Source organism: Lutjanus erythropterus, chromosome 9, assembly GCF_056507025.1.
Source record: "Lutjanus erythropterus isolate fLutEry1 chromosome 9, fLutEry1.hap2, whole genome shotgun sequence".
NCBI lineage: Eukaryota > Metazoa > Chordata > Actinopteri > Lutjaniformes > Lutjanidae > Lutjanus > Lutjanus erythropterus.
The window spans coordinates 920807-934348 of NC_139325.1; the positions used below are offsets into that span (position 1 = coordinate 920807).

The 13542-nt window shown below is 38.8% G+C and overlaps 1 protein-coding gene across 1 annotated transcript in view; it reads right to left on the reverse strand.

The window, feature by feature from the left end:
* The window catches only part of snrka (SNF related kinase a), an 82898-nt gene that overhangs the window by 22713 nt on the left and 46643 nt on the right, over nucleotides 1-13542 (reverse strand). Inside the window, exon 3 of the mRNA XM_084725891.1 lies at nucleotides 9546-9687. Within this exon, the coding sequence (XP_084582017.1) occupies nucleotides 9546-9687 (142 nt within the window). The remainder of the gene's footprint in view (nucleotides 1-9545; nucleotides 9688-13542) is intronic.

The window sequence follows — 13542 nt, forward strand, 5'->3', positions numbered from 1 at the left end:
TGTTACAGCACAAACAAAACAGGATGCCCTCTTGAACTCTCACTCTATGTGGTACTCTCACCAACACTTGCTTTCCTACAAATGGCTGTCTTGTCTCATCCGTCTCTTTCTCATTCCCTCGGGACCTATACAGAGAGAGGCTGTGGAAGACTTGCAGTCACACTGGGCTGCCTGCTCTTATATTTTATTTCACCACAGGTTACACACATTCACACTAGTGTATAATAAGCTAGTCCGCACATTCTGATAGGAAGGTGTGTGTCCTCCTGTGTGTGAGCAATCCCACCAACCCACGAGCCAGACAAAGTGTTAGTGAGTGAACGGGGGTCGCGAGAGAAAAATAGGCAAGGATATTTTCTGCACTCCTTCAGATTCAAACAATGAAAAACAACCGGTGATGAACTGGCTAAATCCCAGTTCTGACGCATCTCAGTGTCTGTGACGTGCAAAGCAAACAGAGAAAAGGAGGTTGAGTGTTTGTGTGTGTGTGTGTGTGTGTGTGTGTGTGTGTGTGTGTGTGTGTGTGTGTGTGTGTGTGTGTGTGTGTGCGCACTCTGTATGGTTTGGACAGTAATGACAGGAAACGAAGGAACATAGTGTTCTGTTGGGGTGTGATTGGCTCAGGAACAGTCCACACAATCACCATCCACACATCAAGCCATGACATAGACGAGAGCTACATTACATTTTCTCTCTTTGTTAATGAGGTTGATGATGGCTGTGGCAGGGAGGGAAGGTGGGCAGTGGGCATGTAAGATAAACATTTTATTTTGAGTCTTATCTCTAGAAATTAAAATCAAGGATGACAAAAACAAACAAAGCTCAGAAGGAGGAGGAACCGCAAAGGTGAGCTGGTGAATAATTAATTGAGGCGTGTAAATGCATTTTGGTGAGTCAACAGGGACTGGAAGAGCAGAAAGATAGAGACACACAGACACACCACAGACAGAAACACAGCAACAGAAAAAGGCAAGACTGTGATGATTAAGGCTGCAATTAATGATTATTTTCATAGTTGATTAATCAGTTGATTATTTTCTTGATTAATCGATTAATAGTTATTGCCTATAAAATGTCAGACAATGGTGAAAAATATTGATCAGTGTTTCAAAGTGTCAGTGTCCTCAAAGGCCTTGTCTAGCCAACAACCCAAAAATATTCAGTTTACTATCATAGAGCAGTAAAGAAACCAGAAAATACTCACATTTAAGAAGCTGGAATCAGAACATTTTGATTTTTTTTTCTTTAAAAAGTGCTCAAACTAATGAATCGATTGATAATCAATTAACAGATTGACCGTTGTAGCTCTAGTGATGATCCGGTGACTTGCCAAAAAAAGCAGGCTGAAAACAGGGGCCCTATTACAGAAACTTCTCAAATTGCAGATCCTATCTTAACTGTTTGATGACCATGGTAATTACACCTTGACATAGGAAACTTTGTACAAAGTCAATGTTCCTATCTGAGCTTAAGCTAAGATTTGCATCTGTAATATCAAAAATTCTCTTACATTCTTCCTATCTTAGGACTGAAGATAGGATGTTTCTGTAGCACGGCCCCAGGACTGTAGACCTCATGGGAGCTGGGATGACAGCATCCAAGTAGAGTCTTACAGCAAACCTTGACACCCACATCTAAAACGGAGCCCACTTAGAATCAAAAGAACCAGTTTATAATTACTGGCAGAATGTCAAAGGCAAACTAGAGTCCTGGAGAAACCTGCCCCTCTAACCTCATCACTTAAAAGGCCTCTGACTCTTTGGCAATCCTTTTATTCCTTCTGTCAAAGGGTGCTGCAGAACATAAGCAAAAGTCAAATACAAGCCACTTAAACAATTAACTGACTAGCTCACCTAGTGTGCAGCCACCTGTGTTTGAAACAGCAGGCTTTGACCACACTCTGCACTTCACTATTGTACTTCACTTACCTAATGACCATTCATTTGATGCTGCTGGAATATAAATCTCAATAAATTTCAAATAAGGGACCAACAATATTGGATTTATTGATGACCGATATGCCCATATTTTCAAAGTAATTTTAGCCAAGTATCAATGCTGATACCAACATAGGCACATATTTTTCCACCTATTTGCAGAGAACATTAAGTCTCTCCTGTAGTTTTCATTAACATTATTATGCCTACTCTTATTGTGATGAGCCACTGGCAGGTGCAGACATAATATACAATGCTTTTCAAAATGTACACATTCACCAGGCAAAATAAGAAAAATACTGCTGACAGGTTGTTCTCACTAGCGCCAGTTTCTCTTTGTTCTTCACAAATTCAATGGAATGATCGGGATGACAGCTTTAAAGATGGGTAATTAAATTTATAGTTCTGAAGGAGTGTGATTTGGCTCCTCATAGCATGACCAGCATTGAGAAATCATTGCATATAGCAACTGTGATATCTGTTTCGGACAGAGGTGGTGAAAGTACACACATTTTTTTCACTCAAGCAGAAGTACAACTACTTATGTAAAAAGAGACTCTGGTTAAAGCAAAAGTACTGCTTCTTTACACAAGTAAAAGTGAAAAGTACAGGCTCTGAAAGGTACTTAGAGCATAAAAGTAAAAAGTAGCCCTCTGAAGGAAATTTCTAGAGATCGTTTCTGTGCAAAGCTAACTGAATCTCACCTTTTTTCCACGCTTTTGTCTCCCTGTCTCTTGTCTCGCTCTACAACACATCATAGTCCTTCTTTGCTTTAAAACACCACCTCTTTCCAGGAACAGTTACACTGAGCCTGGATATAGCCTGATGACTACAATATTGCATCAACAGCTTTGGATTTGCTGGTTCCCTGCTGTGTCACCAGTAAGTGATGATCAGACAAGAGAAAAGAGGAGAAGAGAGGAAAGAGGAACAGAAAACCATGACAGGTTTGAACTTGTTCAACTTCAATATCATTTTCACTTTGGTTTTGTTCTTTCATTCTGTGAGCCTCAATTTCTAGCATCCACCTGTAGCCTTTTCACTCTTCTATATAAACAATAGCTCGCTTTTTTTAATGACTGATACACACAATAGCTCTGTGTTTATGACTCCCATTCTCCAAGTCTCCTCTCTCTGTCTCTCCCAACCCTTTTCTATTTCAGTCCTTTAACATGAGGCAGTGGACAAGCTCTGTTCTCCCAATTAGCCACAAGTCACACTGAGAGCAGACGTTGTAGAAGCAACTTGTGTTCCTCCGATGGCCACAGCGTTTACACTATCCTCTCTCTAGATTAAACATGATAGCAGCATTTTAACAATAGTTTCTGTTTACCTGCATACACCAGTAAAGGCCAATACAGTCTATCTTTACAATGACTACCTATCCACAAATCAACCACTCCATTTGTCTCTACCCTTCCTTGCTAAACCAAAGTAAATTAGGCACATCTACTATGGTACATCTCTTGAGTTGGCTCCTCTCTAGATTCACCTTGGCTTAGAATGGTACATCAGTGTGTGATGGACAACTGAGCAAAATCTGTTCATGGATTGGTTAAAACCATTTGGTAGGACCTGCACAATTAATATATGTGAGGTGTTTCAGTAGACATCAACACAGAACTCAAAAAATATGCTTAAAAGACATTTTTGAGGACTGTTAATCAGTTATTTGAATTATATTTGATATTACTAACTTGAAATAACATAACAGAACTCTTGGGGATATCTGAATAATACAATATATACCACTGGCATTACAACTAATGATTATTTTCATGGTCAATTAATTGGTCAAGTATTTTCTAGATTAATCAATTAATAGTTGTTTGTTTTAAAAATGTCAGAAAATTGTGAACACAATATAAGTGTTCCCCCAAAGCTCAAACTGATTTACTATCAGAATAGTTGGCGATTACTTTAATAATCGAGTAAAAATCAATTATTTGATTAATCGTTGCAGCTCTTTATACCACAACAGGTAATAATTTACACTCTGCAAGTCTTATCTCTATAGCGGTTCAACATATACCAGCCAATAAATAGCATACACAGCATTAATGACCTAATAAATACCTAATATATGTTTTGAAACATTTCACAGTTTGTCCACAGAAGAGACATGATTAGTTCGAAAGAAAACTAAAAGAAAAAGTCTCAGGGATCCTTATCAAAAATGTTTGTTTTTATGTGGTAATGTAAAAAAATAAATAAATAAATAAAAAGAAAAACACCAATTAGTTTGTTTACAAGAAAACTTCACAAGCTGCCTTTAATCAGTAGAACTCCATCACATCACAGAACTCAGTATTCATAAGTCATACTTTTGCTTGTCTCCTCTGAAAAATGTAAAATAGCGCACCATGCTGTCACTTATGACTAAGATCTATAATAGCAATGTGTCACTGCCCCACTCTTTAGGCCAAGGGTACAAAATGCATGAGGCTGTACTGAGAAGAACAAACAATCATATAACATAACAGGACTGGCAGCAGAAAACATTACCTAAATGTATGAAATGGGCCATACTGATCAGTAGATCAGTATGTAGTGTGGTATAGTGTTGTCAAAAATATTGATATATTGGTAAATATTGATACTGAGTATTGGAAATGCCTGGGTCTTGCTCAGTTGTTTTCTAATTGGCAATGTTAAGAAAACTGTGTGAAGCCACACAAATCCTATACTGTGGTAAGAGTAACCACTGCAGCATCAGCATGGGCTGGTTGGAAATCCAAAATGGTGATATGCGAAGATAATTTACCAGTGAGTGACATGGTAAAAATATAAGCTTGGGACTCAGCATGCAACAAATAGCTCGTCTGCTATGAAGTTTAAGCCCATCAGATTGCTCACAGCTGCTTCAGCTTAGCACTTCAATCTAGTCAGATCTCTCCTTCGACTCAGGAGATAAGCATTTATTTCCTGTGTCTAAAAATATGCTGATGTGCAGTAAGAGTGGAAATTAAGAATTGGCCTTGACAACACTTTGCGCACAGTGGTTCTGGAGTCATTTCTCAAAGCCTGTGGAAACCACTCAAAATACACTGCGTCAATTGAAAAACATATGGGTGTTAAACTGAAACAACAGTGGCTTCCCATTTCTGAAATGTTTTAGTTTTCAGTTCTGACAGGTTGTCAGTTATGACCCACTTTAACCTCTTCAATTCCATGGGGACATCCACATTCTCGGCTGACATCAGTGTCTTTCAGAAGCTGTAGCGGGCTCAGATTTTAAACAATGGAATTTGAAGGGGGCTAAATGACTAAATTGTCCAGAAGGGGGCTAAATGACAAGGGTAAAACTGGAATGGCAAGTATGCATTCTTAAAGGTTGTGGCATTTTAATGAGAAATTTTGGAGGGATTTTTGACCATTTTTATCAATTCTCAGGTGCTCAAAAATGGTTATATTCTTTGGGGTGGGACTTTTCTGTTTTGAATATATATTTTATTACACTTTATAGAATTTTTATTATTCATGAGTGGGTCTCTTTGTTTCTACATATATATATTTTATTTGAAATACAACAACAAAAAGAAAAGAGAAAAAAAGGTTGGATTTTGCACCCATTCTGTGAGGATAAATGATATCAACCCAAAAACTTATGAGAGCAGTGTTAGAGCATGGAAATGTCCATCATATACTTCCATCATACTGATTTTAGCCCTTATACACTATATTTTCAAAATCTGAATAGTGCCTATTCAAACAGTGTTGATTTACAGATTTATGGTTTAATAAACTTGACATACAGTGCAGAGCTGCATCTCAAATCATTCTTAAGGTTCCCAGCTTTCACATGATGTATAGTACATCTATGTGGCATATACTGTTCACCTGCTATCATCCTCTAAAGCAAGGGTGGGCAATTATTTTTCCTAAGGGGCCACATGAGAAGCCCTGATTGTTGCCGGGGGCCGCACAAATTTTTGTCACACTGTACCTCAATTTTATCATTAAGATTAAATATAGAAAACATACTGTGCACTTACTCTTAGTCTTCAGTATTTATTATATTGAAAATCATTCCAAACAGCATCTTATTAAGAACATTAAATTATGCAGGAGTCTTTGAAAATACTGTACAGGTAATCTAAAGCAGCACACCAGGGATGCTGTGGACACAACCCATTCTGTATACCTGTTTTATCTTTGACAAGAAGTGTTAGCTGCATGACAGCCAGATATAAAATATACCAAAAAAATGCACAAATTACTGTTTTCAGATGAGAACATTAGTTTGTTTTTTAATAATCCACTGTGGCTGGCTTCTGGCTTCTCAGTGCCAAAAACAAATAGCATGACAAAATAATACTGTTTTGTACACACAGAACAAACATGATGCTTGGACACAACTCATCATGAACTCCTGTTTGCTTCTTTGACAAGAACTGTTGCGCAACAAAACAAACCTGATGGGAAAAAATCCAAATAGTACAATATCTCCTGTCCTGACCTATAAACACATGTGTAGGTTACTTTTTTCAATTCATGAGAACAGGAGTACTTTTGTTTTGTTTTTTGAATGATTCAGTGTGGATGTTAATGCCAATAAAACAAAAATTTTGACAACAAATAATACTGTTTTCTACACAGCAACATGTTCCTTGCAAACTAAGCACACAGCCTTATTGCTGACCTCCGTGAAAAAAATACTTACCAGTCCATGACTTATTAAACACTCGACATTCAGCATCAACCTTGCGCTTTTTAGTGCTCATTTGGTGACTCCAGTGTATTCCTCCATCAACTGTGTTCCATGAACAAAATGAAAATCCCCATTCACTCAACCTGCCATGGGTGTGTCTCAGTCACCTCAGCAGAAGATGCAGTGACTGCAAACATCACTCGCGTCAATCAATTGTGAGAGGAGGAAGCGCACTCGCACCACACAAGCATTTCAAAATAAAAGCCGATTTAGATAATTTCATTTGTCTCTTTAGCCTCTTATGTAAAATGGCGTGGTTTGTCTTCGACATCACGGGCCAGATAGAACCATCATGTGGGCCGGATCTGGCCTGTGGGCCGTACAATGCCCAGGTCTGCCCTAAAGACACCTGTCCCTCCTTAAAAAAGACAAAAATGGGTGTATGGTGGGGAGGGAAGGAGTGGAAGAGGTATTAATATACAGTATGTGCATGACAGTCTTTTACAATCAACTCTGTAATAGGTGTTCTGATCGAGGGGTATTGTCAAAGCCACAAATTAGGCTAAATAACTCAAGACAGTGTGGACGATAAGGTTAATAGCAAATACAAAAGGGTTTAGTCTCTCATTAACCTGAAAAGAAATCTGTGTGGACAACAGATTGGGTCAGGTTAAAAAAAAAAAAAAAAAAACAGCATCATGAATATTTTCCTGATTAAACCTGGCCACAGTTGTTAGAAAAGTTAATTTATACTGCTTCAAAAATTACCCCAGTGTATCTTGAGAGAATTAATTAGTACAAAATGAAGAGTGTGCTTCACTAACACACGGTTAATTATGCAACTGCTAATTTATTTGCCTAACTGCCTAACTTATTTGGAGTGTGGAACATGTGTTGTCGTGCGCAGTTGGACTGTACTGCTCTGCAGCTGGGCTGCTCAAACTGCTGGCAGGGTGTTAGTGTCTGCCAGCTACGGGAGCAAATTGGTCTGCAGGGCCTGGAATAAATCAGTGTGGCTACTGCTGTGTTTCACTGCCTGCTAATGTACAATCACTGAGGGGGCGGCTATAGCTGATCAAGTATTTTGGTAGATATTTTTCTTGTGTTTTTAGCACAACAACATATTTTTGATGCCCTGGGTTATTAGATTAAGTTATATTTTCTTATTATGCATATTTCATATTGCATTATTAAGAGAATTTAGGCTGTACTAGTTGCATGATTACTACAATGCACTATGACACAGTTTAATCCTAGTACTGCCTCTGTAAAATAGAGCTGGGTGGCTTCAGTTGTCATCAAGATAGTCTGAGAGTTATGCCAGAAAACAAACATACAAAAAGATTTGTAGTGAAAAAGAGTTTACCCCTCCAGAGGAAATGTGACTAAACATAAGATAAAAAATATAAATAAAAATATCACATCGTCTGTTAACATGATTTGTGCCTGAATCAAGTCAGATTTTCATCAACAATGGTGGATGTTTTTTTGTTATTGTTTTGCTGTGAGAAACATTTAGTAGCAGAACTTACATTATGTGCCTTTAAGGTTGTCCAAAGAATCTATAATTCAATACTTTTTTGATACCATGTTTTAAATAATGCCATAGTAACATTCAACAGCATTACAAGCACCCAACTTACTGAAAAAAAAGGGCTCTTTCAAGTCTTCAGTTCAGTTACTGAAAGAGGTACTGAGTATTGTTCTTTGAATACTGGTATTGTATAGAAGTTTAAGTGCCTGGTATTTATAACAAGTTTACTGCAGATAAAGTCTTTATTGCAGATTAGCATGTCAGCCCCCCCAAAAAACAACAATATCATAAACTGCAATAAAGATATATATTTATCTATGGTGTATCTCTGGTGAGTAAATATATTTGACTTAAAGGCAGCATTCAAGAACAACTGAAAAAGTGGCAGTTTGTTTTATAACATTTTCTATGACACAACATGTAACAATGCTATCTTTATGTGCATTTTTTTTCTTAGTTTAGCCACAAGGCAGTTCTCACACATTCTGTGGTTCAACCACCCACAGTCTACATTTACAGACAGGAGACCTTCAAAAGAACTTCATATGTGGTTGAACATAGTGCATTGTTATTCACCTCACTACAGTTGTACTCATTAATATTCTATTATTTAGTGTAAACTGAGTCAGTAATGTATTTAAACAATGCCAAAGAGGTCACTAATGGTGACATAATTAGCATAGTGCTAATATTAAATATATAGCTATAGAGAGCTTTTTGTAGGTCTTAAACACTGAATGCTGATTTATACATAGTGTTGTTTCCATCCAGGGCACAAAATCAGCACCAGCTACCAGTGAAAGGCTGATAAAATATGAAAGTGGCTGGTAGATTTGCTTTATCCACCAGCCAAAAAAAAAGATGAACTATTGAGTAGCTGGTAAAGTTTTCACTAGCCATTTGGCCAGTCAACAAAAGACTTAATTTTGCACTCTGTTTCTGTCCACCCAAAGAGCATGAAATGATCATGTGGCAGGCCAAACAGTGGACCATAGGCTTGTTGAGTTTTACTACAAAGTGAAATACCTGTTGATTGATTGACTGTGTTTCATCATATCATATACAGTATAAAACATGTTTTACAAACAGGGTGGCAAAATGGCAGCTATAGAACCATGTGGCATATGATCAGGTCTCTAGTGTAAGCTGTAACGGTGTAAGCTGTTCTCCAACCTACATATGGAGCATGTCAACTATAAACCAGACACAGACAGAGGGACAAAACTGGGATATACAACCTAATATACAAAGGGATATAATGGTAAGGGGGGTACAAAGTTTAGGCATGGCAGCTAACACTGGAGGAGTAGGGTAAGAAATCAAAAAACACAAGGGCAAGCACAATATTATCATGTATTACTGTAACAGTGTGGCCAGTAAATTCTGCAACAGATTTATTTCAAAAGGTGCATGCATCACTCACTCTTTGCAGGCGCTGGAGACGTGGGCTGGTACAGTGTATTTACAGTCCATGATCATGGTGAGGGTCTCACTGTCATTAGCCTCCTGAAAGGGTGGCTGGCCACATACCAACATGAACAGGATCACACCGAGACTCCAGATATCTGAGGCAGAGGGAACCAAACATAAACAAGCACAGTCAGAATCCATGTGTGATGATTAAACCATAAGCAAATATTACATCAATTTCTATTCAGTAAGAATGTAGCAAACACACACCATGCTGGGTGCACACTGGTTGCGATTGTGATTATCTTTTTTCCCAAGAGGGATACACTACTAAATTATTTTTACACAAAATGAAACTTCCTGCAAAATATTGAACACCATATTACCATTTAGGCCTATTATGCAAAAAAACAGAAAATCTATGAATGCAGACACAAAGGTTTGCTGCTGATGGAATGCGTGGCTTGCTGCTTGCAGCATTCTCAAGATGCCATCATCTGATAAACTGCACACTCGACACTTGGGTCCTCAGCAATACACCCGCTAAGTGTGATGATCGGATGAATGGTCCTCAAGATATGCAAAGGGTAGGCATAGACACATACATACAGACAGACAGAGATTCCTTCTATAGCTGTACAAGCCATGTTCTCTGTTTATTCAGAGCTTTTTTTTAATACAAATATGTGGCAAATTACACCAAATTCTATTCTGCATGTCCTTTGGTCCCCAGCAACACACCTGCCAAGCGTGAAGTAGATTTGATAAACAGTTCTCAATATATGTGAAGGACATACAGACAGAAGTGCCTTCTAGAGTTGGGCATGTAGTACAATTAGGGCTATAACAATTCCTCAAGTAATTCAAGTAAAACGATTACTAAAAAGGCTCCAGGCAATTTATTTGTCTCGAGGCTTCGTTTGAAATCAGACAACTAAGCACTGTGTTTTTTTCACGTAGGGATGGGTATTAAAATTCCGTATTAAACAGACCCCTGAGCTGAATTATTTAAGACTGAAATATTGATAAGCTCTGACATTTCAGGTTTGATGTAATGATTATCACACGGCTTCAGCACGTCTCGTCTCTGTGCCTATGCAACTCTTCCATACATACACATAGGCACAGTCGTATGGAGCGAGGTCAGTGCAGTGAAATGAAACAGGTGAAGTAACTCGTAAAGTACTTGAGTTGACAACAACTACGCTTGTAACTGTAAGTAACTGCAACAAAACTGTCAACAGTAAAAAGTCAATACTCTCATCAATCACCGGTTTTACCAGACCTGCCTCTCTCCGTTTCTCTCTCCCTCTCTGTGTCTGATCCATTTACTTTCTTCATCGAAAGGATGCTTTCTGAAGTTGCCCAAAAACACAACTTGCGTTCTTGTTTTTCTCACAGATATATTCACCCAGGATTCAGTTTTCAGAGCAGCAGAGAGCTGCGTGTATGAGTCAATTAAAACGATTGAAATGAATGTGGCACTAAATTACATCAACACCAACCACGTGCACTTACAAGATTATACAACTGCATAAGTAGGTCTATATATTAAGAGACGACTCTGTGTGTGTTTCTCTATCAAAAACTGTTAGACCTTCACACAGCAGAGCAAACAGGTGAGGGATGGGGAGGAAGGCAGAATGATCACCAATCAATCTTGGGTGCTGTCATCTTTTCAAACTGATAAAAAAAAAAGTAAAAACGGCAACACTGTACACAAAATATACTTGGGTGTCCACCCAAAAAATCTCTGTGTGGGAAACACTACCAAGTGTAATATCATGGTGTTCACAGACAGGTCTGCTGTCATATGTTTGTGAGAATGAGAGAGAGAAGGTAGTGTCTAGAAGAGACCCTAGATCTGCGAAAGATTGTGCAAGTTGAATTATGTTACTAAAAACAATGAGTACAATTCTCTCGAGAGTTTTGCACATTAAGGGTTCTCTTCTAGACATATTGGAGGGTTGCGCAGTTTCAAAAATAGAAAATAATTTTGTGGTGGCAGATGTTTTTTTGATAAGGCGGGCCCACATAAATAAAATGTTGCATTCACACAGTCATAGAGAGAATGCTAAAACACTGATCATTGACCTGGAGTGCTGAAAAAAGTACTCAGATCCTTTACTTAAGTAAAAGCATTCATACCACAATCTAAAAATAGCTCATTACAAGTAAAAATCTTGCATGTTCTACATAAAATACTAAAGTAAAGTAACTTTACTTTTAATGTAGTACCTTACTTAGTACTTTTAGTTCTTAGTACTAGAATAATCGATAGATTACTCAATTACTAAAAGAATCAATAGCTGTAACCCTAAGTACAATGAACTGCAGGAACAACTTCTATTTTCTCTCTCAAATGTCAAAAACAGAACTTAAGCAACAATTCTAAGGCAACTCTGTCACAAATACAGAAGGCTTTTAAGTAACAATGGATTTAGCAATTGGTGACTGTACCATTGTGATGGGTGATGGATGATGGAATTGCCCATCAGCCCAACCCTAAATCTTTCTTTTGTAGTACATAGATCCCATTTTCTGACATTAAGATATGTATAGTAATTAAATCTCAATCTGACCACACCCTTTTCCTACCTTTATTTTATAGGATAGCTGAAGAGTAGACAGGAAAGGAGGGTGAAGACAGGGGATGACACGCAGCAAAGGGCCACAGGCGGGAGTCAAACCAACGACCGCTGCAGAGGACTGAAGCCTCCATACATGGGGTGAACGCTCTACCAACTGAGCTAAACAGCTGCCCCTATCATGTACTTTCTATTAAAAATGACCTGACCAATACACTAAAGTTAGCAAAATCTCATACTACAGGATTTCGCACTATGAAATCTCACACAAGGAGATCTTGCGCCACGGGCGGGTCACACTAGACTAACAGGGTTAAAACTCCTGGCTCTACTATATATCCATGGGAGAAAAGACATATATTAAATGACTGATTTTGGGATTTTATGAATCGATATCAGACCAGGCAAAGGAAAATCGATTTGAATCAATGAATCGATTTTTTTTAACCCAGCCCTAATTTTTACAGTCCATTTCGTCACTCGGGATGTAATATTGGTGACCCTACACCCTCATTCTTTGGCCTGTAGATGACGTCACCTGTTTAAATATAAACTCCAAGACAACAATCAATACTGCAGAGAAGTTAAAGCTAGGGTTGGGAACGATAAACCAATATGACCGGATATCTGGTTTTACAGGCGAGAGATACGGTTATGTCGGTAGCAGACTCCCCAATCGATATTAGTCAGCCACAAATCCTTAGATGAATCTATTGTAGCGCGATGGATCGGCTATCGCGAGACTAGGAGTCAGTTGCCTGAGGCTTTACAGTTTTCATCTCTAAAATAACGCGAGAGCTGATGAAACGACTGTCGCGCATGCTCCGTAACATTATCTTCACAACCCAACTGCACGCCCGCTGCCGCGCTCACAAAAGAAGCGCTCCCTTCTCCCTCTCCTGTGTCTCCTTTTCATTTGCTCTTAACTAGACTTGCACCGATTGATCAGCAATGCTCGGAATCGGGCCGGTTTTCACGTAACTGGCCTTGACCGGTGATCGGCCGGTCAACATCACAAATCCGGTTCTGTGCCCGTCATTGTCACACACGTTCTGCACGATGGTCACGTCATGCGCGCAGCAGACAAACTGACCGTGACGTCAACACAGCGCTGATAACAGCTACATACTCTGACACGTCTGCTTGAAGATGGTGTCAGCGACAGATTCCAAGAACAGGATAAAGAGAAGACAGACAGTCTACAACGAGACAGAGCAGCTGACAATGTCACAAAACAGCCGTAAACTCTCTCGCACTTCAGGCTAATGCTAGCAAGCTAGCAGCAGACTGCTGTTCACAGAGGGACAGTTCAAATCTCACCTCCTGTTCTGGCTGAAGAATAAACAACCTGTGTTGATGCATCTCTTCAAACATTTTCTCATCCAGACTCGTTTAACTTCTGTGTTTGTTTTTCTCACGGCA